Here is a 27,154-nt window from a genome sequence, read left to right on the forward strand (position 1 = left end):
GCTGCTTTTCATTAAACTGACATGAAATCAGACCGCAGCGTCAGACTTCACTGCAGCTATTATATACAAGGTCTCCGCTTTTGTCTTTTTTTGCTGAAAACACTGATTCCCATCTCTAACTCTAAAGCTTAATGGCCAAGTTTGCTCCTCATCAGGTTTACAATTTTTCCAAACGTGAAAACAACCTGTGTATACACTGACACCACCTCTTCCCTCCAGCAGTTCTCTCCTTAGGGGAACCTGCCAGGCATGGCTTACTCCCACCCTGCGAGGGAGGGCTGGGCTCTGCTGGAAGGCTGCATGCAGAGGGTGTTCCTCCAGCGCGGCCTCACCTCTCTCTGCTGGACCACCACACTGTATTAATTCCGTAGGACCAGGTGGCTTGCCGACAAAATACGCAGCTCCAAAACAGGCCGATTTCATAGGACGCGGCTGAATGCGGGCATCTACATTTTCTGCATCTCTAAGGCAAGGACCATACAAAAATTATAAACACTGTATGGTGATGAAAATACAACTTTTTTGAGATATATGCTTTACACTGGATTTCTATTGCTGCTTCTAAAGACCATCTCCAGTTGTTTCTAGAGATCAAAAGGGAAGAAAGTTAATTTTCTCCTGTTGCAATATGCTTATGAACATGTATAAAAAGTGGTCAAACCCAAATAAGGGTCCCTGCTTCTCATTTATGTACAATAATTTAAATCAGCTCAATACATCTGTAATACCTAAAAAAATTGTTTTATGATTTTAAGTCCTTCATGCATTTTGAGGAAGTTCTGGATTAAAGTGATGGTATATTGGATGTTGCTTCTGTCTGGGACTCTGGTGTCACTCCCCTGTGGAGTCTGTCAAGGATGCATTTCTCAAATCTTTAGTTTTTTAATGGTATCGAGTCTCTTTTTCAGCAACTCTCCAATTTCCTGAATTGAGTGATGGTAACTGCTCTGGACCTTCCCTTGCACAGTCTTTGTAAACTTTTTTTCTTCCTGCAAAATGCAAAAGAGAAATCATTCACTCCACAGTAACTGTGTTATATCCTCTAAACTTCCCCCACCATCTCAAACACTGATAAGAAATTCATGAGGAGCACACTGTATGTAAGTTTACAAAGGGAATGGCATCAGCACAGAATAAGCTGCACCTGCTCAGCACCAATAATTCCTGCAGATACTGGTATTGCCCAGACAGGGCTGGTAACACGTTAACATTTCTTCATAACTTCCAGAAACATCCTTGTGCAAAATATTTGTGGTTGAAATTGAGAGTGCGTGTAGCACTTTATTTTAGTCAGCATTTATTAAAGCAGAGAATGTCTTATACAGAAGAGTGAAGTCAAACAGCAAGTGAATGCTGACCAGCTAAGAGACTCTTCCACCAAATTCCAAAGCACAGTGAGCTGCAGTGCGTGGGACAGGTTCAGATGTCACTAATTCAGCAACGCTGGTACCTAGCTTTCCCAAAGGGATTAGATTCCCTTTAACATGCGGTTTTCTAAAATCCCCATGCTAAAAAGCTTTTATAGGAGGACCACCATCATGCAACATTGCTGGCACTGCTCCTGCAGGCAGAGTGAGGTTAGCGCTGACCTTTTGTGAACAATGCTGTATTTCTGTATGCAGAAAGAGCAAATCCTGCTACTCAAAGCAGCAGCCATAACCACAGTTCTGTCAAGAGGTGACTTGCTATCCGGATGCCTTTTGCAGGCACTCGTACAGATAACAGCAGAAAAGCCTGCGAGGCACAGCCCAGGTAAACCAATCCGATGTGGGAAAAATCTCACGTCAGTGGCAAGGTTCAGCTGACACATTGCCAGTATCGCTCCATTCGCACCAGAATTTTCATGAAAACTTGAACATGGGGACTTTTTCAAAAGCACCTTTTAGCTCTAAACACACAGAGCTGCAAACATAGCTCCAGGTCTGCCTAGAACTATACAGACTGCGTTTATCAGGATTTACTGGGACAATACCAAACAACGAACAGAATAGCAAACATTATGAACAAACACAGGAAAAGCTGCAGACTCCCACAGATGCTTCTGCTCAAATCCATGTGAATCTAACAGTTGGGTTTTGCAGATCTGCCTTGTGTATTAATTGGGTGCCTTGCATCAAAGGGAAGATGGAGGGATTTGCTGACTCAGTGAGGAACCAAAAAAATTACAATGATCATCAGTTACCTGAAAATGTCTCATCCCTTTAAAGTGAAGATTCTTTGATAATACTAAGAAAATGTACTTTTTTGGTTTTATTCACATTTGCATTAAATACAGTCTAAGGGATTTCCTTGCTTTCTATCAGTTTTTGCAGTTTCTTTTTTTATGTATATTCACATATATTTGAGATACTCCTACATCAGCCTCATACAACAACAAGAAAAAGGAAATTTTAAGTGACATGCTATGAAATAAGATAATCTAATTGAAAAACTACAAGCTGGCTAACAGCGGCTTAGGTGGACGGAAGTGCAGTTGTGAAATACATGGGTGCAGCTTTTACATCCTCTCCAATATAAAAGCCTTCAGATCTCCCATCTAGACAAACATGAATGCCAATGCTCTGTAGGCCAAATTTCCCTTTTTAGATAAACATATCAGAGATCTGGTTTTGTCTTAAGTGCTGACTCCTAATTGAATTCAGAGGGGTGCTGGGTAACACAACTTCTGCCTGTGCTTTCTCAAATCAGCCTCTCCCACCCCCCAGACTAATACTGGTGAAGAGACAACTCTCCTCTCAAACCTTTCTCCTGGAATCTGCAATCCTTCTTTGACAAGGAGCACGACACAACTCCCCTAGCCCCTCTCCCCCGTGTATGAAAAGATGATGCCTATTTCCACCGCTTTGCTACGTTACACATTTTATCTCCACCTGTGTTTCATGAGCACCACAAAGGAAATTCCAATTCTAAGCTTTCGGTCGCCTCTAGGCTTTTCAGCCGCACCCCGATGCTATTTTCAAGGTCTCAACCACTGTTTTAAATAAATACATTCATAGTAAGTACTGAACTGTTAGAAGATTCTTTACAACAGTAACATTAACAAGTCTGTCACAAAGTTTAACTCATCTGATTGCCATGGCTTTAAAAAGCCAAGGTTCCGCATTAGGCCTGTGCTTCACATGTCTAAATTTGACATGAGGTTCGGCATGTGTGGCATCTATTAGTCCTGCCTTTGGTTTTCCCTATATAGCTGGGGTGGGGGGGGTGTCACTTGTTTTTCTTTAAAGATCAAGTAATTGTTTCCAGGGAAGTGACTAATCAGCAGCAGGTGAATCTGAAACGTTTCCTAGAATAAGTGTTTTGCATCCATTATGGCATGCTAAAACACAGATTAGAGAGCAAGTCCTATCGTGGACAAAAAACTAATGTTAAAACCGTAAGTTTTTCTTCACTAACATACCACACAAAATGGAAATATTTTCAAATTCCCACGTTTGAATCTCATATTTTGAGATTATTTTGTGTAGAGAGGTAGAGCTGAGCTGATGAGGCAAAGTCACTGTCACTATAAAAAAAAACCCACCTAACTCACCACTCTAAAAATAAGCAGTCTGGTCCCTAACCTCTGGTTAAGAGCCATTAAGTCAATCATAACAGGTAGGGTTTTTTGTTTGCTTTTTTTTTTTTTCCTTCCAGTAATAGATTTTGGGGAAAAGAAGCTTTCAACAAAACTATCGTATAGCACATACAGGTTGTTATTTGTCACACACAAATGTATAGAGCGCACACATAAAGATGCAAGTTCTTACCTGTAAAAGCAGAGTGTCCTTGAAGGACATCTCTTCAAGTTTTAGTGCAGTCAGAATTATTTCAAGCCCTTTGATGTGATCTATTACATTGGAAGTTAACGTCTGTAGTTCAGTAACGTAATCCAGAAAATGCGTAAATACAGGTGGCTATAAAAACAAATACATTTATCAACACACATTAATGCCTACTGAAATGACTATTTTATGACAACTCTTTGTAACGTCCATCATTCTATTCCTCCCCCCAATGCTAAACTGTAATCTACCTACCCAGATAAATACTACCTGTTAATTAGTTTACTGTAGTGCATTCAAGGCAGAAAGGCCTGTGACACTCTAAACTCTGCTTCCTATTAAGAACCTGTCACTCGATGTCAGAGACACGACATGTCACCATTTGATTTTAAATAGAAAAGGAGTGTTAAAAATTAGTACCGAGTAATCTCTAACCTACATCACCCTCTATAAGGCAAAATTTATGAAAAACAGTTTATTAACATGTCATCTATTCCGATTTTCCTTACAGTGTAACTATGCTGTTAGATTGGGGGTAGGGGAGAAAAAGAAAAGGAATATTGTCTACCATAGCTACACTGCTTTCCTTTTTTTTCTTCTTCTTTTTTTGCAGGTTGGATTTAAAAGGTCGGAGGACGCTGTCACAGTAACTTGATACCCACAGGGCAATGGAGATCGTCTGGAAAAAAAGGTACAAGTACATTACAAGTTGCATTTACAGGTGGCTTCTAGACTTATTTTAGTGTTCCTACTGATTAAAACTCAGAATTGTTAGCACGCAACAAAAACTCTGCTTTCACAAGTGATTGAGATCAAAGAACTTTCACTGTGTTTTAGTTCCAACATTTCCACCCTAAAGTGCTCAAAAATGTCTAGTTTCCAAAGAAAAAAAATACCTCAACAAAGAAGACTAGGTTTTCTAACAGGTTTGGATGAGTTTTCAAGGTGCCATCTCTGACTTCAATCAAATCACCTTTACATTTATTGAACAAGTCTGAAAAGAAAAGAGAGAAGTCTTATTCAGGACATGTAGATTGACTTCAACGTGTATTTTCTGCATAGTATGTATCTCAGTGCAGGGTGCAAAGCTGTCAGAGGACTGACTGCTAAGCAGCTGATGATAAGTTTGGCCAAAGCCTCTCAAGAAGGTTCAGCTCTGAAGTTTCCCCTGAATCGTCTTTCATTACAAACAGTACCTCCACTCAATCTATCAGCACACCTGGACCAAGTACCAGGGGGACAACAGTAGCTAAGACTAGGCTGCAAGGCAGTGAAATGATAGGAGATAACGACATTCTGTGGCATGCAACAGAGTCACAATCAGACAAGCCAAGGGGAATCTCAGCCTTGTTCTCAAGTATCTTTTAAAGGGGTCTGCAGATGCATTAACACGCTTCCCTGTAACTGCAGCAGTCTCAGCAGCACATCCTCAGAGCACCATGAAGCGCTACCTGAGCTACCAGTGTTGATTCTGGAGTTACCATTTACCTGTTAGTCGTTCTACTAAAGACTTGAAACTATTCCCTATCCTTTCCTGGATTTCTGCTGAATCTTCTGAAAGAAAAAAAAGTAGTTATAAACTCCAAGTTTGTGTGTTTTCTGCTTCCAGAAACCCAAGAGGCACTTAAATGTAATTTAGTGTTATCAGGCAAAAGCAAATGCAATTGCTTTTACAGAGGATCCAGTATGACATCAACATATATCATACGAAAATGAAGACTCGCACAAAATATTAAATTAAGGTGTTGCCTCCCAGATAACTTAGTGTCGTTCAAAAAATTAACGCACAAGTAACAGTTTGGGTCCACATCATCCAATGTCTAGTAGTTTTCAAACTAAATGGAGACACATCTCACTCCCTCCCACCACACACCATGACAATCTGGTTAAACCCCTGCCCCTCAAACACTTACCTAAGCCATTGGTATCTAGTTCATAAATATCACTAACAAGATAAAACAAGCTAGTCTGGCATTGACAGCTGCCATTACTGAAGAAGCCAGCCATTCGGGTAGGAGGAGGGCCAAGGACAGGATACTAGGCAAGAAGCAAAGAAAAAGATAAAGGTGTTGCAGCTTTTCCTTATCCAGAACACAGTGTTTGTCTCTGGCACATCTCTCAGTCAGATTCATACACTACAAACTCAGGATCAGTTAAGTGCATTCTGCAGCCTGCTGGACGTTACAAGATGCATTCAGTTTCTCTGCTTGCATTCACGTTCATTTAATATTTGGGGACAGCTTTTTCCTTAATGGGTACCTGAATTTTTTGTTCTAGAAACTTCTTCCCTGAATCCACTGCCGCTTCCAGCTGCTGAAGCAGGGATCGAATTGTATCGATCTTGGACGAGACGCCGTTCTCTGCAGTCTTTTCAGAGTTCTTTGGTTGAATAGTGTGACTAAGAGTTGGGAGTCCGCTTACTAGCCTTAAAGTTAAAGACCGGATTCGCAACCACATGGTTTCTTCCTCCAGTGAGAGTTTCCTATGTTCTTCAGAAATGTCCCTAGAGAAAGGCACCAAATGTTTTCAGGCAAATGCTTCAATTTTGCAAAGTAGCAAGCTTCACTCAGGTACAAAAGCCTACTCAAAGTTACTGAATACTGTATGAAGAGGAAGGAGTGGTCAGAAGAAATTCAGAAAACCATATTAATTTGTAAAAAGGCAGCACTGCTAGAAGTGATGAATGATGCTTGTTAAGTTTGCAGATAGCCAGCCTAGAGAACATTTAAATATGGCAATTTCCCTGAAAGGATTTTCTTCGCCATGTGTGCTGTAAGGAAAAGGTGTGACTATACAGTTGAGGATATTTCTACTCGCCTGTCTTTTGGATCCCAGTTAAACAAGACTGTCAGGTCTCTGTTGTCACGCAAATCTTTCCACGGAATGTCATCCTCCTCTGGGCTCAGACTCATGGACTTTATACTTTCTTCTAAACTGGTTGATCTGTACGTAAGAATAAGCAACATTAAATCAAACATTTGATAATTGGAAACAGAAAACAGCTCAGTAACAAACCACATTCTCTCCACTGTTCAAGTCTTCTGACATCGGGAATGTTACGCATACATCGTACTGACGAGGATGCTGAAGGGGAGAGCAAATGAGAAGCAGCTCACAGGTTTTTGTCAGAGCTGCAAGCGCAACTCAGGAAGGTCTCACTTGGCCCGTGTTCTGACTAGGCACAAATCTCCAATTTTTTCACATGTGAGATGCTGCATTTATCGCTGCTGTACTTACATATTTGCTTCAAGTAAGAGGTCTAACAACATCCGTTCCGTGCGAACTTGCGCAAAGTGAAGGGAAGAGTTCAGCCTATTTCTAAATGCAATGAATTCTGGGATCTTCTCAAATGCACCGTACTTGTAGGCTTGAATGATATATTCTGAGGTCTGGAAGAAAACACACACCACCTCTGTATTAGTTACTTCCATAAATTCAGAACAATCAGAGTTTAACAAGGTCACTCACTGTTAAGAAACTGCATTTCTGTGGTTTTCATTAAGCCAGAGGTACAGACTCTGGCAGACACTCAATCCCTGGGAGAAGCTTGCACTTCTGCTTGTCCAAGTCACCCTAGCCGCTTTCCTACTTTAATTTGAGAATGGCGAGATGCTCCACCGGACAGTGTGATTTGATAACCAAACCAACACTAAGAAACATCACGTTGCTGTCACCACTGAGACTCAAAAATACTTAATGGAGAGGAGAGATGATTTTGGAAGGCTTTTTTTTTTTTTTTGAGAGAGATTCCTTATTCAAAGAATTGTTTCATTGTGAGAAGTAATTTCAGGCAAAATAAAGTATCTCCCAGATTTTCTGGAACTGACTTGGATATGCATCACATATTACCGCAACATAGATTAAAAAAATTACTCACACATTTTTTTATTTCTTTTTTTATTAGATTTTTGAATACAGCATCACAAGATAATATCACGCAGTGTATATACATTACAATACAATCTAAACACCAAAGGAAACTGTCAGGGTCCATGGGATAGCTTGCTTCCTCTCTGAAGAAATGCAGCAATACAAGGCACGCAACTAATATTTCACATCAATCCACGTAATCTCCAGAAGGAGATTTATATGATGAAGGAGCCCTAAACAAGCACTATATTTTAATGAAAATTTTTTAACGGTAGAGATAGAGTGAACAATTTATGCTCCCAGTCAAGACAGATGGCTGTATTTTTTGCATCAGAATTACTCCACAAGTGAGAAATTCTGGCAAATCCAAGTGTTTTCTTCTGAACAAGACTATGAAATACACTGAAGATGAGAGGCACCAAAAAGGCCCCTGGTTAACTGAACTTTATATGGTACTAAAAGACTCAACCTGTCTGGAAGGCTCTAAGAGACTAGAGGCTAGTCAGAACAGATGAAAGCCACCTTTTTTTTTCCCCCTTTAAAATAAGAAATGTTGCGTAGGTAGCTCTGTCTTTTTTTCCCTAAGAAATTTGGTTATTTGCACTGTAGGAAAAAAATATGCCAAATATTCAGCAACATACCCTCTGATAAACAGCCTTGCAGAGTTCATTGTCAGGCTGCGGGATTGCGCTATGGGCGCTAATTCAACTGCATCGACGTGGTTTTTAAATCCCCATAGGATACGTTGGTGTTCTGTTTGCCTGCAGTATCTGGAGAAATTAAAGACGGACGGACACAAGAAAATTAGAGAGATTACTTGTGATTCTGCATATTTAAAGGAGGACTATCTTGATAAGGATAAAGTTGCCTTTTTAGTTGTGGCCAAATATAGCAATACTGCCTTCTATTCTCCTCCCTGTCCTTGGCATCCTCTCCCAGAGCAGAAATATTATGTCAGGACTGCACAGCATCCTAGATGGCTGTTACTCATGGGACCCACTCTTAAACAGGATTCACTTCAGGCTGTTAAGTTCAGCAAGTCAGAATGAAAAACATATTTATCCAAAGCAATCAGTTTGAATCAGTAGCTACTATTTTTATGCCAGATCACTTCGTTTATATCCCACACTTCCTGTTCTAGGCAGAGTCCCACGCACAGCGTGCCGCAGGACGCACTCTCTATGCTGTAGCAGACATCCCAGCTATCTTAAACATGAACCTGGAGAGGAGCAGGCAGTATCTGAAATCATGTAAAAAGGTAACTTAAAGGATAGTCCTCCTTTAACATGGCAGTCGGAGGCTGTTATGGGACTCGAATGGGAAGCTGATATCAGGATCCTGAGTATGAAGGGGCAACCCCAGCAGAACCGCAGCAGCACAGAAACTGGTAGCAGATTCTGACCTTGTGATACCTGGGACATGTCTTAGGGTAAGGAACCCCTTTTTTCATCTCCACTCTTGTCATGTCATCATCCTAAGTGAACAGTACCCTGAACTGAGCCTTCACCTCCTGCAATTTGCACCTTACAGACAGTTTAAAGGACACTTGCTATTTGCAGATTAGTACAGCTTTTGATGCATTTCCCAACTAAAAGGATCTTAAGGTGATAACCACTGGAAGTGTCCAGAACACACGAGAGATTTGACTAGCTCACGGTCCTTTGGTCGCAATACTCTGTCTCCAATGTGAGACATGATTCAAGTGGGTTCCAGAGTCATATCCTTATCTTGTAGCATGAAGAATTGTATAATGCTGATTGCATCCTTTTGCCCCTCTTGCAATTTCAACCTTTTAAGGCGTGGTAGTGAGGCAGGTTGAACCATTCAGGCACCGCCTTTTCAGGATTTCTGGAACATGAGTTGAGTAGCATTTTCCTGGAAACAGCACTTGGAACGTGGCTGTCTTTGTCTGTGTACAGATGTTGAGCTACTGGAGCCAGTCAGCTCCTCTCTGCTGCAAGCATCTTTATCATTCATGTCAAAGAGAATAACCTTCTTCCAAGGCAACCACACCTCAAGTTACTTCAGATCGTTTTCCAGGGAAAGATGATTTCTCGACGCTTTACAATGCAGTGTTCCCAAGCAGACAAAGGATATCCAGTATTTTTTTGGTTTACTTTTTTCACCTCGCACTCAGCAGTCATGCATTGTATTCAGACAGTTGCTTCCGGGTACGCTTTTCATTAACATCCACGGAGTGACTTTTAAACAAGACTGAACAAGTTACTCCTCATCAAAAAAAAAAAAAAAAAAAGGAAGAAAAAAGCTAACACTACCAACAACAGACACGTAGGAGAAAGCTGTCTGGATCCAGGGCTTCACTGCAGCACAAAACATTGCACCCAGGAACCCAAAAAATCTGAGCAAATGAGGGAAGCAGATGAGAGCAAGCTCCCACCGTACAATCTACGTGCTCCTCTGTGCATCCCTCTCCCTCCAGTGAAATTTCTGTGTCAGACACAGGACACAGTAACTCAGCATCTACCTTCCAGGCACAGGTGAATGGCAACTGGCATACACAGGAATAACCTGGGCTGCCAACAGAGCAACAGAAATCCCTTCTGAGGGATTACTGTGTGAACATCTTTACTATTCAGTACAGACAAATCTTGTGGTTTTATCTATTTCTGGGATGGTGGGAAAGCAAATTGTATGACTTCAGAGCCTTTGGAGCTAACTTGACCAGTGGATGACTGGAAGAGTTACAACTGGATCGCACCTTTGTTTCTTACAAAGTAAAGTAAAAATAATTTTCTTGACCTACCTCTCAACAGTGATCAAACTGTAAAATATAAATATACAGGATATATTCCACTACTCGGAATGGGACTGCCTTGCAAGTTTTAGGGAGGTGGACTGACATGCATAGACTTCCCTACCACAATTCTGGACTATTTCTGTTCCTATCTCCCCAATATATTTCCACCAAGACTTCAAGAATTTGTTGTTCCACCGTTCTCCTACCTAACCCATTTTTCATGCATTACACAGGAATTCTGAAACAGAATTGATTATTTTCCCTACGAATGTATCAGAATGTACATCAGAGTGTACTTTCCAAGTAAGATTATTGACAAGTACACTTACTAACCAGCAAGCTACAAGCATGCCAGATGCCTCAGGCATGGCGTGCAATTCAGGAAGCACCTGATCTCTTTGAAGGACTTCAACTACTCTTCCCTCCATTCCAGTCCCAAAGTTCTCATTCAAGACAACTTTCTTTTCATTCACTCTGGTTTTTGGGGTGAACCAAATAAAGCTTGTGGTTCCCATTAGCACAATTTGCAATTTGATCCTATCACTTCAAAATAATGCAGTTAGGCATGGGCTTTGCTGTGCCTTCAGTGAAGCTGAGACTTTAAAAGTCAGCTTTTCCCCTCCAAAATCCTCCCACCTCGTTCCCTGCACTTCCCTACCTTTTAAAGCAATGTGCATTCCCCACCATCCCTGTGTGCCGAGGACAGCCATCACCAAAACATGCTGCTTCAGTGACTGTCATAAAGGATTCATTAGTATGAACCATCTCGATCCACCATCCATTTGACTTTCCACAATGCTAGAAATTATATGACACCAGGACTTATTTGCCATGTGACATTTCATTTAAATTCTTGCATAAAATTACAATCCATTCATATAAAAGTAATCATACCTGTTTTGAGGAGTATTCAAACTGGCTTTTATAAATAGAAAGCTAAAGCAAAACGCCATGTAACAACAAGTTACCAATTCTTGTAATGAGAAACACAGGTCGATGCAACCTTTACTATAAACACAACGTTGCACATATTATTCCTCTTTGTTATCAACCACTACATTTCTGTAAGCTCTTACATAGGGCACAGACTTCTGTAAGACACCTCAACATAACTGCTCTGTTACATGACACAGAGGTTTCTTTCAACTTACATCTTTCTGGTTGGAGTGGAAAAACCTGAGTGCAAAATTGCAGGATTGGGATGCAGCAGTGTAATGGCCCAGTGACTCTGCATAGCGCGTCAGAAGGTAGCTGCAACACAACACAGCACAAGTCAAATATCAGCACACAGCCCTGCGGAAACCTGAATTTCAAACACTGCTCTGAACAGCAAACTGCCGCACAGTCCAGCTTTAATGAAAAGTCTAGAGATTTAACAGACGGCAATCACAACATACATATTTAAATCTAAGCTTTTAACAGTAAATGAAGGGAATTAGTAACTTTTTAAAAAACAGTATGTGGGGGCTTGGAGTTCCTCCACCTTTCTTGCTATGTATGCAAGAGTTTTACTTAATTAGATACCCACAAACGCACTAACCAAGGCACGGCCATTTGGTATGCTTAACTAGTGCTCCCAAACTTTGCTGAGCGATGACACAAGCCAGAACACCAAGCTATGACTGGCATCAAGATATACATTTCACAAATTTCTTTCAGATTCCCCTTTAGTTAATACTCCAAAAATCCAAAACTGATCAGAAGTCACACAGAAAAGATACTCCATGAGAAGAGGAGCATACTTCAGTAGATGTGTCTCATATAATGCCGAAACACTTTTACACAACACTGTATGAAAATCTGACACTCTGTTAACTTTCAGTAGCAAAGGAAACTGAAGACCTCAGGACTGGTTACTGGAGGGTCACCATCACCAATTATTCTCAGTATATACTACCCACCCGATGGTGTCGTGCTGTATGTGTTTTGCATCGAGGCTGGAATAAAGCTCTGCAACAGGTTCAAACGCACCAAGCCTGCAGTAGATTCGAATGAGCAGCAATTTAAACTGAGCGTTAGAAGGACTATGAGATAACCCTTCTTCTAAGAGAGTTAAGCACTGCCACACTGCCGTCTCTTCACCTGGTGACAAAGACAAAACACCCAGACAGGCGTGATCAGAGAGAGGCACCGAACGCCGACAGCACAGTTCACTTTGGCATTGAAGCTTCCTTCTTCAGGTGACACACGTCTCAAAATGGTCCCATGCAGTGGATGGCATTCATCAGCCACACTGCTGCCCTTAGAAGATAACACCCACCCCAGCATCACAGCTGCTCTCCGAGGGAGAGGTGGAGGAATAATTCCTCACAGGGAATATATCTAGCTCACATTTGCATAGAGCAGAGCACTCACACACAGGCCCACTGCAGAAGAGACCTTCCCTGATGAGTTCTGGACCGTGCAGGATTTCTAGCTTATACATACAGAGCACTCCCAAGCATTATGCAAGAGAGCAGCACAGAACAAGGAATTCAAGGACTGATGTTCCACCAGTGACCTGCCAGGAACATGATGATGGATTTACTCAGGTTAAAGACTAAATCTTCCTTGGGAAATACAAAGGCGTAACTGACAGCTACACTGAAGGGCAGGAATATAAACAGTGCCCAAGGACAGCCACCACGGCAGACAGACTGTGGGATTAGGAGACTAACAAGCAGAGCAGCTGTGGAGTACAGGAATACTCAAGACAGGGCAACAGGTCTCAGCAGAAGGTCTAGAAGCAGAGGATCCAAAAGACAAAGCATGTCAGAGAGGGAAAGAAATACTCTCAAAACACCTCTGATATCAGAAGGGAATTGTCAGCAGAACTTGTGCAAAGAGAGAAAACATTATGTACATGGGAAACTCGGAACAAGCTTCTGAAGACAGCCAGCATTGAGCTGCAAGAATTATCAGCAATGCTCTGCCAGAACTTACAGGAATTAATCAGAAAAATTACATCCCCTCAGAGCTCAGTGAGATTCTGATCAAACACCAACTGAATAGAGAGAGTCCTGAAATGCCTCATATTGACTGAAAGAAAAAAAACCAAACCAAAACAAAAAAAAACCCCAAACAGAACGCTGTGGGCCTAACAAGCCATGCCAGGTGCACACTGGACATGGGGGACAGAGTTTCCTATCACAACCATCCGGGGTGGTATTAAGCAAGACACGATTTAAGGAACATACCTTCTAGCCACAAATCGAGCAGCAGGTGAACTGCAAGCAGGCAGTAATAATCTGAAAATTGCAATTCAGTTTTCAAACAAGATTTCCCTAAAATGAAAAAAAAAGTTACCCTTGTATTACTACGGTGCTGTCAGCTGCATTTCACGTTGTCAGCATTATCAAATGACACAGTATCTGGCAGATGATAACCACAGCTTCATTTATAAAATCCAGAGTTGTCTTAAAAACAGGAACAACTGTATACATGTTACATTTGTTCATCACACAAGTGGACTTTGGGCCACTTCATATGCTGACATCTGCTGGAAGAAGAAAACGCTCTACTACAATTCCAAGATTTACAAATGAATATTCCTGCCCATGTACACCAGTGAAAAAGTCTGGCTTTGCTTAAAGGTACAGGCAATTTTGCAAACATACAAATGAACCATCTGAACTGGCCAGGAATGTCTCATTTATCTTTAAGATACACAACTAAAAAGAAAAAAAAAGTTAAAAGGAAAAAGGTAATTCGGGTACACCCAAGGATATAATCACAAAGTAGAAAGCAAAGTGTTATCTGATGGCACGATGGGTGCCATCGGCGTTTGTGCTGTTCCATTCCCCTGAAAAAGCTTTGAACTTTTGCTCACAAAAAGCTGAGAGTGAACTGCAAACATTAGTTTCGAGATTTTTCTCACCAAACTCCAATCCATGGCGGTATCTTAACATCAACTCCTGGACCACAGTCAGCTTTTCCTTCTTATCCATGGCATGATAGATACCGAGCAATCTTGAGAGCTGCACCACACACAAGTGTTGTTGCAGGGCTTTGATATCAGCTGGTAGTGCGATTTCATTCTCTGCTGTTGCCGACAGAGGGATTACTTCCAGCAGTTGACTGATGAACTGGAAGAGAAACACTGTTGTTAAACTCTGCAGGGCATCTGGGACGGCACGAACAGAAAGCATAGTTTCCTCCCTCGAATCAAGCAAAAAAAGCAAGGTGGAAATATCAGTATCAACTCTGACGTCACCCTGAAATCAGTGGTTAAAGAGGTGGCTTCAATTGTTTGGTTTTTGTTGATTTTGGGGTTTTTTTTTTTTGAAAGGTGGTGAGCACACATTTTCTGGTTGTGCTCAACAGCTCTTAGTAAGTTTCATCAAACAGATGGAAGAAAAAATAAATAAATCACAGCAAGTTTCCACTACATTGACACACAAGGGAGTTCAAGCACCTGCTAACACTCACAGTAATAACATAAGCAATTAAAATAATTAGTTACTGAAAGGCTTCACAGCACACTTCCAGGAAACAGTGGTTTCCTACTAGCTAATACATTTTCTCTTAACTCTCAAGTAATGCACTGTACTCAGTGAGGTCACCATCTTTGATTAATGACTTCTACTTTGAATTAAGTTGTAATAAAAGCAGCCTCTCATTGTTTACAAATTTAATAGGAGACAGCAGACTTCTCACAACACACAGTAAGGGCTGGATAGGGTTTTTATTGTTGCCCTAAAATCCATCAGTGTTTACAAACTGAAAACTGAGTTAAAGCCAATGAATACAGCTTTACTACATTTGGTCTTGAAACACAAGAACTGCATTAAATGCACGCCTGAGGAAAAAAGCATGACAGCTAGACAAGAAGAACACATGGCACCATGCACACACATTCCAGTTTTCCCATAGACTTTGATGAAGACTGGGTAGACAAATCTTTTCAGCTTGAGGTTTTGCCTAGCTGAGCAAGGTCAACCAAATCACTAGGCTGCATACTCCAATTTACACCTCTAGGAACTGAGGATGGATATCGTGACGATTTATTTCTGGAATATTTCATGTGTCTAGTGGCCCAGCAAGATTGCCACATTCTCAGCTACTGAACTGTAACACTATTCAGAATTCTGAAAAAAAACAAAAAAAAAAAGAGAGAGACACCCCTCCCTAGCTGTGTATAGCCTTAGTGTGACCCTGCTGCTTTACCTAGGATAAAACCACCTTCAGCATCGTTTGCTCTGAAACAGGGATGAATCTAAGACAATCTATAAATATTTTAAGTAATTTAAACTTTCGGATTTCAAAAACTCATCAGCACTTCAGCACCACTAACCCTTCTCAGCTCCACGTCTCCTTGACCGAGTTAATCTGCTGCAGGCGCATGCTTCAGAGACACGACAGCCAGAAGACTGCCAATGCACTGGGAACACCTTCTAATATATCACTATGACACAATATGATATATTCACTAGACCAGTAGAAGTTTTAAGGCCAATCAGAAAATTTTAGAGAATTTATTTGAAGTCATGGTCTTACAAGCAACAAACCTGCAGTCTAAACTATTATTTTTTTTAAATACCATTCCCCCTGGTCCAGGTTTCGAATTTGTTTCCTGGGAAGTTAGGATTAAACCTGTTCAGTGCTTCAGGACTTCAGGGTGACCTTGCAATAGTATCACCATTTCCAGAACTAGGAGTTAAATATCCTCCTGACCACATCTCTTGGCAGGAGAGTAAAACCACACCTTTTAACATAAAACATCAGCAGCAACCCATACGTGCCAGGGCCACCATTCTCATTAATGACTCTGTGGGAACAGCTTACATTATACGTCAAAAAATATTTCAATAAACTAAGAAAACACCACCACTATCCACACTGTTTACAAACATTTTATCAACAGCCTGTGGCTGATCCAGGGTTCTCTGTCTAGCCCTCCCCAGCTCTGATAATTTTTACACAATGGCTTAGAGAAACAATGGGGTGAGTGACAGGATTCCCAGCTGCTGAAGTCATTCAACGAGCTGCTCGTGACTCTGCACAAATAGTCTTTTCAGTTAAAGAGAGCTTGTTTCAGAAAGAGATTCTGGAAAAGTTGCCACAGGTCTCTCGGTCACCCCTTGATCAGCATCAGTTGTCCACTCTCTAGTATTGCAGCAGACCCAAGCGAACCATCTATGTGACACCCTACCTGCCTCGGACGAGGGAGCAGATTTTTCCCCATTAAAAATGCAACTTCAATGGGAAAACAAGTGATGAGTGGCAAGAGAAAGAGGAGGATGTCTTTGTAAAACCAAAGTTACAGTACACAGCAATGAGAACTCCAAATGAACAAGCAGGGGGGTCTTTCTCTTTACTGTTTTCATATTACTCCATTTTTTAAGCTTTGATCTATAAACAAAAGTGATGAGAGATTACTCATTTAAAAATGAGCTAATCAGGCAGTCTATCAATTGAACTCCAATTCCTAGGGAGCTTTTCATTATAAGATAATGAGCTCATATCTTCTAATTTTCATCAGCATTATAAGCTTTTAATTTCTGATACTGGAATTCAACCAACACCGTATCAAAGCACCCTGACGCCTTGAAATGGTAATAAAAAAGCCCAATTAATACTACATCTGGGCCTGAGAATCCACAAGATCAAACTTAGTTTTTAGTCTCCAGTAAAAATCCTCTGAAGGAAATTGCTCAGTATATTCAGATGTTCATTACATTTTCTGCAGTGAAGAGTTTTCTGTATTTCAAACAGAAGGTAAAAATTTGATATTTCCAGTCTTTTAATATGATTCAGAGGTATTTTAAGATAAAGGGCCCAGAGTACAAATAAGCACTGCAGTTCCTGCCACTTCTTTATCTTTCCTTACCTTTGCGTATTGGCTGGATGGGAGGAGATCCACAAACACTTTGAGATCAGTAAAACAGCAGGGTTTGTCCCCAAATTTTTTGAAGTATTGGAACATTAGTTCTTCTGGATCACCTAGGAAAAAGGCCAGTTCATCTTCTTAATATGCTCCATTAAAACTTGAATCTTATAGTGATTTTTACAGATATCTTTGTTAATGCTTTTTTTTTTCCTCCCTTCAAGATTACACAGCAATTTAGAAAACGGATAGCTGCACTACTGCAGATTTTAACAGAGGCTCAATGTCTTTGGTAACCAAGGACACATTAAAAAAAAAAAACTCCAAGAGCTTCATTCAAGCTACTTTGGCAGATAAGAGCTCAGCATAACAGGCATGCATACACAGCCTCCGCTTATCTAACAGTAACTTATTTTTGGATGGAAATACAAAAGTAAGTGGCACAGATGTTGCTCTAATCGTGTTCTCTCCTTCACCAATTCCCTAAACGTGATTTTTAAATGCAAGTTTTTAAAAAGCAAAACCTGATACTACTGCCAAAAAGCTTAAAATGAACCACCCAGAGATTACAGCATAACAGCAGGACTTTTTACAAAAGCAGTGCATAAGGAATGCACTTTTCATTACAATGTCAGTGACTGTATGCTCCTAGTTCCCATACGTCCTTTTCAAAGTTTCCATGCTCGCTTTTACAAGCCCTGGGGCAGTCTGGAACTGCCTGCCTTTCTTCAAGGCTCATCTTCTAATGCTTTCAAAATGCTTTACATACAGACAACAGCAGACATATTTTGATAACAGACATTGTATTTAACTCAGCGATTTAGCAAAGAGCTTGTTCCAAGTTTGCGTTCTCTCTAGAAGATTAATACATCATCCAGTTGGTGGCTCTTACCTAGTTTATATTCATCATTACAACCTCTGTATCGCAATCGTCTAATCAGCTCCAGTTTAGCTAAATATGGTCCCCGAAGTGGCCGAGAGTTCTTAGATTCTTCTGTTATCCTCTCTTCTATAAACTTCACAGCTTGCTCTATAGAATAGTGTACCTCTCCTTCCAAAGAGCTGTGCAATTGAGAGACAAAAGGTTCTTTGATTTTTCCCATTGCTAGGGCATTGATAACACGTGCTCAGCATACTCCCAGGATACTCTTAAGGAAATCTGGCATGATGGATTCTGTAACTCAATCACCATGAAAAATACGAACTGGAAGACTTCTACAGTGTAAAGACCGCTATTTATACAGCTATTTCAAATAAATTATTGCCAGCCTCCAAAACAAAGTAGGAAGAACACATCACTTGGGGTCTAATGTCAAGAAGTCACCCAAAGATACAGGCAGCACTGTACTGAATATATGAATGCAAACAATTTGCTGTAGCACAAAGGAAAAACCAATCCACGGCAAAACTGTTAACTTACTGCTCCTCTTCTGGTGGAGGTGTCCAGGATTCATCAATGAGTTGAAATACCGAATCAAAGTATGTTATATAAAACTGCCAATCATCTGAGCTGAAACAAAAATCAGGCACAGAACGAAGTTTAGGGAATTGCCAAAACAGTGACTCACTTCTAAAACTGCAGTCCTTGCAACAGCTGAATTTATGGAATAGCACATATTCATATTACAGAAAAAACAATGGTAATAAGAATCATTTTTCCTTGAAAAGGTCTCACATCTTAAGAATGCTGTCATCCTGAACTACTTCTTGAAGCATAAAGGAAACAATTTCAATAAAGAATTGTGGCAAGCTACTCTTAACATTTACATTCCAATCAGAGCTCATGATTATCCCCACAAAATGCTAATGCAGAAGTTTCTCCTACCCATGTTCAGAGCAATTTAAGAGCGTAGAAAAGGAGATGCCAAACACAAAGACGTAAAGCCGAAAGTGTCGTTATGTTAGTTTTACGCGTTGTCAGTGTTGTGTTCAAGTACCTGGTAAAGCTGATGCTTAATTTTCTCCAGTTTTTCCCACTACAAATATATTTAATAATATTAAATACCAGTAACAACTTCTCAGGAAAATAAATATTTTGCTGTCCCTGAGAACAGTGGATGCAGACAGAACCTTCTGATCTTCAAAACTTGTATTTAACTTAAGATTAGGGCACAGCTAAATACAAAAAGCAAATGACAAATCTCTCTTGACAGTTCCAAGAGACAGATTCGATCATACTAGTGTGCTCTCTCCTGAGGCATCTGTTCAAATCATTACATGTATTTCCCAGTATGAAGTCTGGCCAAGTGAGAGAAATGAAGTTCCAGAAAATTAAATGTAAATGCAGTTCTCCTCCTCTCCCACCATGAAAGTTAGAGCTGGACAACCACCAGAGCCTTTAGAAATAAGGAGGTAAAGACAATTTTATGGCATTAACGTGTCGCTAAAGTCAGCCTTCAAAAAGAAGCAACTACAGTCCTGACACTGACTCTCCTTGCGACCTTCGCCATGTCCCTTTAATGTTCCATTTGGCTTCCCTCTTCCTCAGGCTTTGGAGTGTAAATGTTTGGAAATGCTTTGAGATCCTCTAATGTTCTTCTATTTTAACTACTTACAAAAGCCACTCAACAAAGCAATTAACAACCAGCCTGGAATTTTTCTTCAGTTTTTTTAGTAGGACTGCAGAAATATCAACTCACTTTTTCAGCAGCAGCCTTCTCGACAGCGCATTGCACTCTGGCCACCTACACAGCTTCTTGTACATTGCCATACACTTGTTCTCGCGGCTTTGGAGCTCACTTGTCAGCTTCTCTAAATTGAAAACAAAAGGGCAAATTTATTTAATCAATGCATTTCCTTCTCCACTTCCTGCGCAGAGCTTATTATAGCTCAGGATGCAAAAAACACTAAGTGTAAGAGAAGAGAATAGAGACCCTATAGAAGGATAGAAGAAGGATAGAAAGAACAGATTTGCTATGGAAACCTTCATAACCCAATTACTTAAAACTGCAAGTGCATTTTAATCACCAGAAAAAGCCCACAAAAATGTAGGATGCTAGGAACTTTGCTGTTGTTTTAAGATGGCAACTACAACAAACTAACATGTTATCTAATTTTCTACTGCTAAGCATACTGCTGCGAAGTTCATCACTCAATAACACTTAAATCCCATAAACAGCTGGGTAAAACCAGCTTCCACGAGAGCATTTCCAGAGTTTGCATCAGTATTTGAAAGTGGTGCTAAGAGTCAGGGTTCTTACAGCCTTTTTTTTTTTTTTTTTAAATCAGTGGACAAGTCTGAAGCAAAGGAGAACTGCTGTTCCTCCACACAACTGTGGTTATTAATTGACAGAGTAAGTTACCTCCTAACTTTCCTCTCACGACATCCAAGGCTTCCTTGTACTTCTCCAAACGTTCCAGAATCATGTAGTACAGTTCAACCTTAAAAGAAAGATTAGACTGCCGTGAAATCTGCTAGTAAAACAATATACAGGTATGCCAAGAAATAAAGTGGCTTGTGTTACTGTCATTAGAAATAAGAGACAGCCAGGACTGCAATGATATCTTTAGCATTCCAGAGGGTGGAGCATTCAAAAATTTAGGTCTCTTTTCCATTCTCAGTCCTGAAGTTTCTCCTGGGGCCTCCCAGGGAGCAAACCCAAGTACTTCATCAGTCAACCAAAAAATTTCCTTGGCCGCACTCTTCAAATCCCTCTCAACCCTCTGCTCTTGGTTTTCCTTCTGTCCCACTACATTCACATTTACTTCAAGAACACTACTGATTATTATCTCGGAAAACTCTTAAAATAACCAAATTCCTTTAACAGTGCATTCCTTCTCTTAATAATGTGCAAATCAAACTGAAAGTGTCTGCAAGTCTTACTTCAGCCTCAGCTTCAATCTTATCCTCTTTCACCATTTTTTCCACCATTCTCTCAGCTAGTGGCAAAAACATGGTCTTTGAGAGGTTTTCATCCTGTGCTGAAATAGACTACGGAAGAGAAAAAAAATACTGTAACAGCTCATCAACCTCTTGTTTTGTCCCACCCACTGCTTTTTCCCCATTAGAAAAAAAAAAAACCAACAATAACCAGGTGCTTCAATCCCCCCCACCAAAACCATGCATTCAGAGCTGCCATCCGTCACGTGCAGAGAGCAACGGCTGTTAAAAGGCAGCAATAAAACTAGCGATATACGGAAAAGCTCAACTCCCGATTACATTGTCCAGAGGCTCATACATCTACGCACACAATACCCATGGCAAACAACATGTAGCAAGAACACATTTGTGTTTTCCATGGCACAGTATTTTAGAGAACGTGATTAATGCCTCTGTGCTTATTTTCTGCTTGGCCAACACTGTCAGATTGTTTGATAAGTGCCTGAATCTGCTATTTCAGCCAACAGCAGCACAGCTGATCTGCCGTCTATTCCTGCAAACCTTCTGCAGTCTTAAAGACATGCTAAGTCCAGAGCTCTCATTTATTTCCTCCTCGAGCCTTTATAACCTAGTTACAGTAGAGGAACAGTTGTGCCTAAGGAGCTGCAGATGTTTGAGGATTTATTCATTAGTTTTCTAACTAAAAAGACAGTAGTGTACTAGTCCAGATAAGGTGTTTATACAAGTTGAATTATTCTCTTAAGGCAGACCAGTTAAGTTGCATTATAAAAACACTACAGCATTCATTTTGAACCACATCAATAATGCTGCTTAAGGAGGGCTCAGTCCTCCCAGTATCACACAGAAATAGTTCAAACATACATTTTACTTAAAATAACCTCTAATATTTTCACTCAGAACATTTCTATATTTGCACTATACCTGCAGCAACAGTCAAGCTAATTTGCAACACTGTACACACCTGCATAATCAGGCTCATCACAGACCAAAAATAGTAAGGATTTTTTGGTACAATCTTATAAAGTGCCATTCCAGCCTGAAAAATAGAAGACAAAGCTTTATCATTCCTGAAATGCATCTGAAAACAGGAGCTAAGCAGCAATGATGGCAGCAGACAACACCAAATTAGCAACTAGATGAGAGGACTTTTATCAGTCCGTGAGTCCTTCCATCCTAACACACATCGCTGAAGAAGAAACCAGAGGGTGAAAATGTTTCGAAGATCAAGTACTTTGTGTAGGTCTGACAAGGAACGGCAACAAGCATGTGCATGTATGATTGCCTGAACAGATGACAGCTTTAATTAGAAGCGGTAACTACATGAGGAAGCAGAAGACTTATTCTTTAGGAGCGAGGGGGATATTTCCAGCGCTGATTTTCACCAGTACGCACAGTAAGTGCTAAAAGGCACACCAAAGCACATGCCTCCTTCATGTAAGCAACTGCCCTTCACCGCTCACTTCATACATACACAGATACCCGAAACATGAGGTCACCTATACGTGAAAAGCAGTGGTTAAGCAAAGGTCGAGCTCAAAGCTTGGCTGCATCAAAGCAGAGCCAAAGTATTCAAGATTCTCTAGCCTAACACAGAAACCATTATTCACACATTTCTCTCACAGATTTCCAGTGTCTGTATATAACAAACACTTTTACCCATAAAAAAATCTGTAATTAATTTTAGGAAGTTACATATAATACAGTCTAGTACCACAGATGGGACTTTTGTGCCGATTTCCTGACTGCAGTCTCAGTCTGCATTTTGCAGTACTTTCAGCTGAAACACCCCAGAACACAGGACGCTGAGGTTTATTGTCACTCTCCAACCAGTTAGCATCCACGCACTCTTTGCATCTCTAAGTCCTTAGGTTGAATGCACAGGCTGATTCGGAACATCCTACTCTCTGACAATGTCCAATAACTTAGATACATGTTTTTATGATATCTTAAACACACAAAAGCTCACATAAATGTGAAATATTGTTATCTGTTGTGGACAGGAGTACAACTAACATACAGTCACGTCTCTAAAGTTTAGATTGTTGTATGAGGCTTGTAATTTCATGTACGTTAATAACTTTGCCCCTATCTACATCTTGAACTCAAACAGCATACACGCTGGTCTACAACAGAAGATGACACTTCTGTTTAATATATTCTTTTAGCTATTTAAACCAAGCTTGTACAAAAATACAAGTCACCTTAACAGAATGGGACCAAGAGGGAGTTTAGGACTCATTTACTTGGCTCTCTGTGCTTTTTTATACAGAAGAGTGAGCGCGCATGCTTTGAAAAAAATCTTCCATTTATAGGCATTCTCCCGGCACCTAATTTGGAAGGGATGAAAACAAAACTAACCAGCATGACACTGTTCTGCCAACAGAGAAGTAAGATGTACTTACATGAAGTGCTTTTTAGTTTTTCTTTACTGAATTACAACCAATACAAACCTAGTTATAGCTTAGATTCCAGAAGTAAGAGCATGGGCAAAGATAACAGCAAACTAAGGAACAAATCAAGACTGAAAACACAGATCAGATGATCCTGCTAGATCTTTTTCTATCTATTCCAGAATTCCTTTATAATATACTGCCTCATACGTAACCACTGTACTGCTCACGACAGATTGATAAAAACCTCCCCAAATAACCAACATATTCTATCAGACCAGATGTGCGCACAAAAGGCACCGTTGTCCTATCCCATGTAAGGAAAAGAAAGCATTTGTCTTCAGATGACCCACCCCCTAAATAGTGGTCTTTTAAGCCTTTCTGTAAAAACTAACATAGAGTATGACTTCTGTATTAACCCAGCTTAGCTTTCTGGAAGGTTAGCTATAATATGAAAAGGCATAAATAGCAAGATATGCAGAAAAAGACACCTTAAAATGACCAGAACACAAACTGTTGATTGTACCTGTTGCATCTTCTTGTATTCTCCAACCCTGGCATAGGCCATGAAGAGATGAGAGTGATACTCTTCACTGTTGGGAACCTTCTTTACAGCTGCCTCATAAAGTTTAGTTACCAGCTCCGCTAAACCAAAACCAGATGCTTGAGTTAAGACAAATTTGGGAATAATTTTAAAGCACAGCCTCCTAAAGATAGCGTCAGTGATACTCGGAACAGTAATCTAATTACACTCATCAACCACAGAAATGGCACTCTCTCCCCCAAGACCCCAAGCACTAAAAACAGTAGCCAAAGGAGGAAAGTGCTTAAAAAAACCAAACAAACCAACCTCAAAACAGAGTTAACAGCAACAACTGTACTGCTCAGAAGCATTTAAGTCTTTCTCTTAAGAAAGTTTATCTATTTTGGAACATCAAACTGAATGAAGATTTCTACTCCTGGCAGAATGACTGCTCCACATGAATTATGTATTTATGAGCCTAAAATCAAATCAGTTGCTCTTGTCGCAGGTTTACTTCTTAGTCATATCCTGTTATTTCCCAATTGCCTATTTTAGTATTCTTAACGAATAAAGTAATTCACACTCTACTTTTTAATAGAAAATAGGTCTATCATGAGTAAATAATTATAATATGCAAGACTTTCTGACATTTTTACCCTTCCGGATTTTTTTTTTCCTGACACATACAATCATATTTCAGTATAATATTAGAAAATTAAATGTAATTTTACTTTCACATAGTTTCCATATCCTTGACACACATACATAAAACATCTAACTACAATTTGCTTGCAGGACCAAAAGTGGAAGTGCCAAACACCCACCATTTCCTTTGCGAGTTATAAACCTAAACGTTAGAAACCTGAGCATAATGCTTATGCAAGTTGTTTAGAATCACAGAGAGGCTTTTCACATTTTGAGGGGTTTGTTTACGCTGAAGTCACACATACACACAAAAATTTCATATTATTTCAGAAGTGATGCTTTAACTCCACATATACATACACACTAACATATAGAAAGAAATAAACTGAGAGAGCATAAGCAACTGCTATATTGCAGATCAACACCAGATATCTATTTCTCCAAAAGTTGTTTCACCCCATTGCCATTGTTCCAGCAATTCAACATTAAATGCCGCTACCACCATCACCAAGAACCACCAGAAGCTGCCAGAAACAACAACTGTTTAGAGCTGTAGATAAGCAGTATATATGGTCTGGCTTCTTTCAGAAATGCACGTGAAATTTTACTCCATGACTCAAAACATTAACAATTGAGTATTTGTAAAATACCTTATCGCTGCAAGGAACTGTACTGAAAAAGCTCATGCGGTCACATTGAGAGGCCAGGATTTCCCTTCTGCTTCTCTCACAGCTTCTCGAGACCTGAACCCCTCAACTACGGTCTCACAGTATTAAGCAGACTCCAAACCACAGACCATGTGGTTTGTCATCTCTACAACATATACTGACGACAAATTCCAGTGGCTTTCATTAAAAAAATGTGATCATGATGGATGATTATTAGCATGCCACTCATTTAGGAACTGTGTACACAATAATGTTAATGAGGGAAGCCTAAACAAGGTGCTTTGGTTCACGGTGATCACTAGAGCCTCAGAGACATTTATAACAGCCATCATTTATGTTCTCTGAGTCTCTTAATAATGTGCCTACACATGAACCCCGGACTTCACATGTGTCTCACAAAACTGTGGGTCATGTATACTTCTGGAAGAACATAAAGAATTACAATTTTTAAGAGAGGCAAAGGCAAAAGCTTACGTCTATGCATTTCCCGGTAGAGAATAGTTAGTGCTTGCAAGGAATTATCATCTGTGGGTTCAAGTGCTGCTACTTCTTGTGCCAGAGCATACGCTTCATCTTGCTTGCCAGTTCTCTGCAAGCCGATTGCCTTTAGAACCTATTGACGCAACACAGAGGCAGCTGTTAGCAACACAGTCGAGAGTTACCAGTGAAAATCCTCATTCCTGGTGGGGAGAAGCTTTGCCCAACCACCTCGTTACTTCTATAGAACTTCGGGTTTCATGACGCTTCTAATCCACGTGGCTGTAAAGGAAAACTATCAAATGCAAGCTGCGGCAAATAAGAGTGGCTTTGCATTTCTTACTAAATACACAGGCCATTCTACAGCATCAGCTGCCACTCAGTTTTCTCCACCTGCAGACTGAAAACTGACCAGTCCTGCCAATTCTCTTTTTTTTTAACTTTTGATAACTGGCCAGAGAGAAGCGAAATAAATGAGATTCAGGTCAATGACATGTGCTTCAGCTTGGGAAGCTTTCAAAATGCACAAGTGGTATGAACTGTAGAGGAAAACCCAAAGGGAAAAGAGAAAAGTAGAAAGGTAGTCATATGTTCAGGAAAGCAAGGAACAGAACTCTTTTCCCTTCAATGGGGGCACAGCAAGGAAGGCAGCGAACAGGAGGCAGAAGAGCAAATGCCTCCAAAATCACCTTGTTATGTTTTACGAAGGACTACACCACCCAAATATATGTTTTACTCCCAACTACTACAGATAGGTATCTCAACCAAAGGACTAAAAGAGGCATTTTTAAGGCACAGCCCGTGTGCCAAGGGTGCTTGCAGCAGTGCTGACAGGGGCTACACAATTAGCTCAGGTATAACCAATTACACCTCACCAAGAGAACCTGTGCAAGTTTCCAGGCAAACACGATATTGCGTGAATCACAACAGCTCAAGATGTTCCAAAGGGTTCAGAAAACACTGTGGTCTCTGGAAGAGCACGGACGCTGCTCGAAAGGCACAGTGAAACACTGGAAGTCTCAGAGCTACGCTCACCAAACGAGGTCAGTACACTGCAGTCACACTTACCTTCGCACAGTGAAGATCCTTGTGTTTTTTGAGCAGTTTATCCGCTTGCTGAATTGCCATTTTATTATTGCCATTATCGAGATAATCTGCACAAGAACAACATATATAGTATTATACCAGAACACAAAACCATTCTGGAAAGCTATCTGTAATTTTACTGTGGAGTATGTGCTGTTAGGCCACTAGTGCAAACTGCATTTTCCTTCTACAATCACTACTAAGCCAAACATTCAGGAAACTTGTCATTTTGTAGATGACGTATTCATCTCACTGTACAAGTTTTAGTCATTCAAACAAATAAGCTTTTGTCATTACTCCACCTAGATCATTACAGCAACAAAAGAG

At 40.4% G+C, this 27,154-nt stretch overlaps 1 protein-coding gene across 1 annotated transcript; it reads right to left on the reverse strand.

Annotated features, from left to right (window-relative positions):
- Positions 1-284: 284 nt before the first annotated feature.
- On the reverse strand, positions 285-26,889 carry NAA25 (N(alpha)-acetyltransferase 25, NatB auxiliary subunit). Its single transcript, XM_009880307.1, has 23 exons — positions 26,810-26,889; positions 25,739-25,877; positions 23,955-24,073; positions 22,000-22,074; positions 21,021-21,128; positions 20,500-20,578; positions 19,837-19,948; positions 18,618-18,707; positions 18,090-18,259; positions 17,201-17,313; positions 14,249-14,456; positions 13,569-13,655; positions 12,294-12,474; positions 11,544-11,643; positions 7,002-7,153; positions 6,582-6,707; positions 6,024-6,267; positions 5,678-5,801; positions 5,253-5,318; positions 4,661-4,758; positions 4,333-4,443; positions 3,750-3,896; positions 285-989 (listed from the first exon to the last, which is right to left on the reverse strand). The coding sequence occupies exons 1-23, from the start codon at positions 26,867-26,869 to the stop codon at positions 867-869; spliced, it is 2,832 nt and encodes a 943-aa protein (XP_009878609.1). The 5' UTR covers positions 26,870-26,889; the 3' UTR covers positions 285-866.
- Positions 26,890-27,154: the final 265 nt, after the last annotated feature.

This window comes from Charadrius vociferus, unplaced genomic scaffold (assembly GCF_000708025.1).
Source record: "Charadrius vociferus isolate BGI_N301 unplaced genomic scaffold, ASM70802v2 scaffold332, whole genome shotgun sequence".
NCBI lineage: Eukaryota > Metazoa > Chordata > Aves > Charadriiformes > Charadriidae > Charadrius > Charadrius vociferus.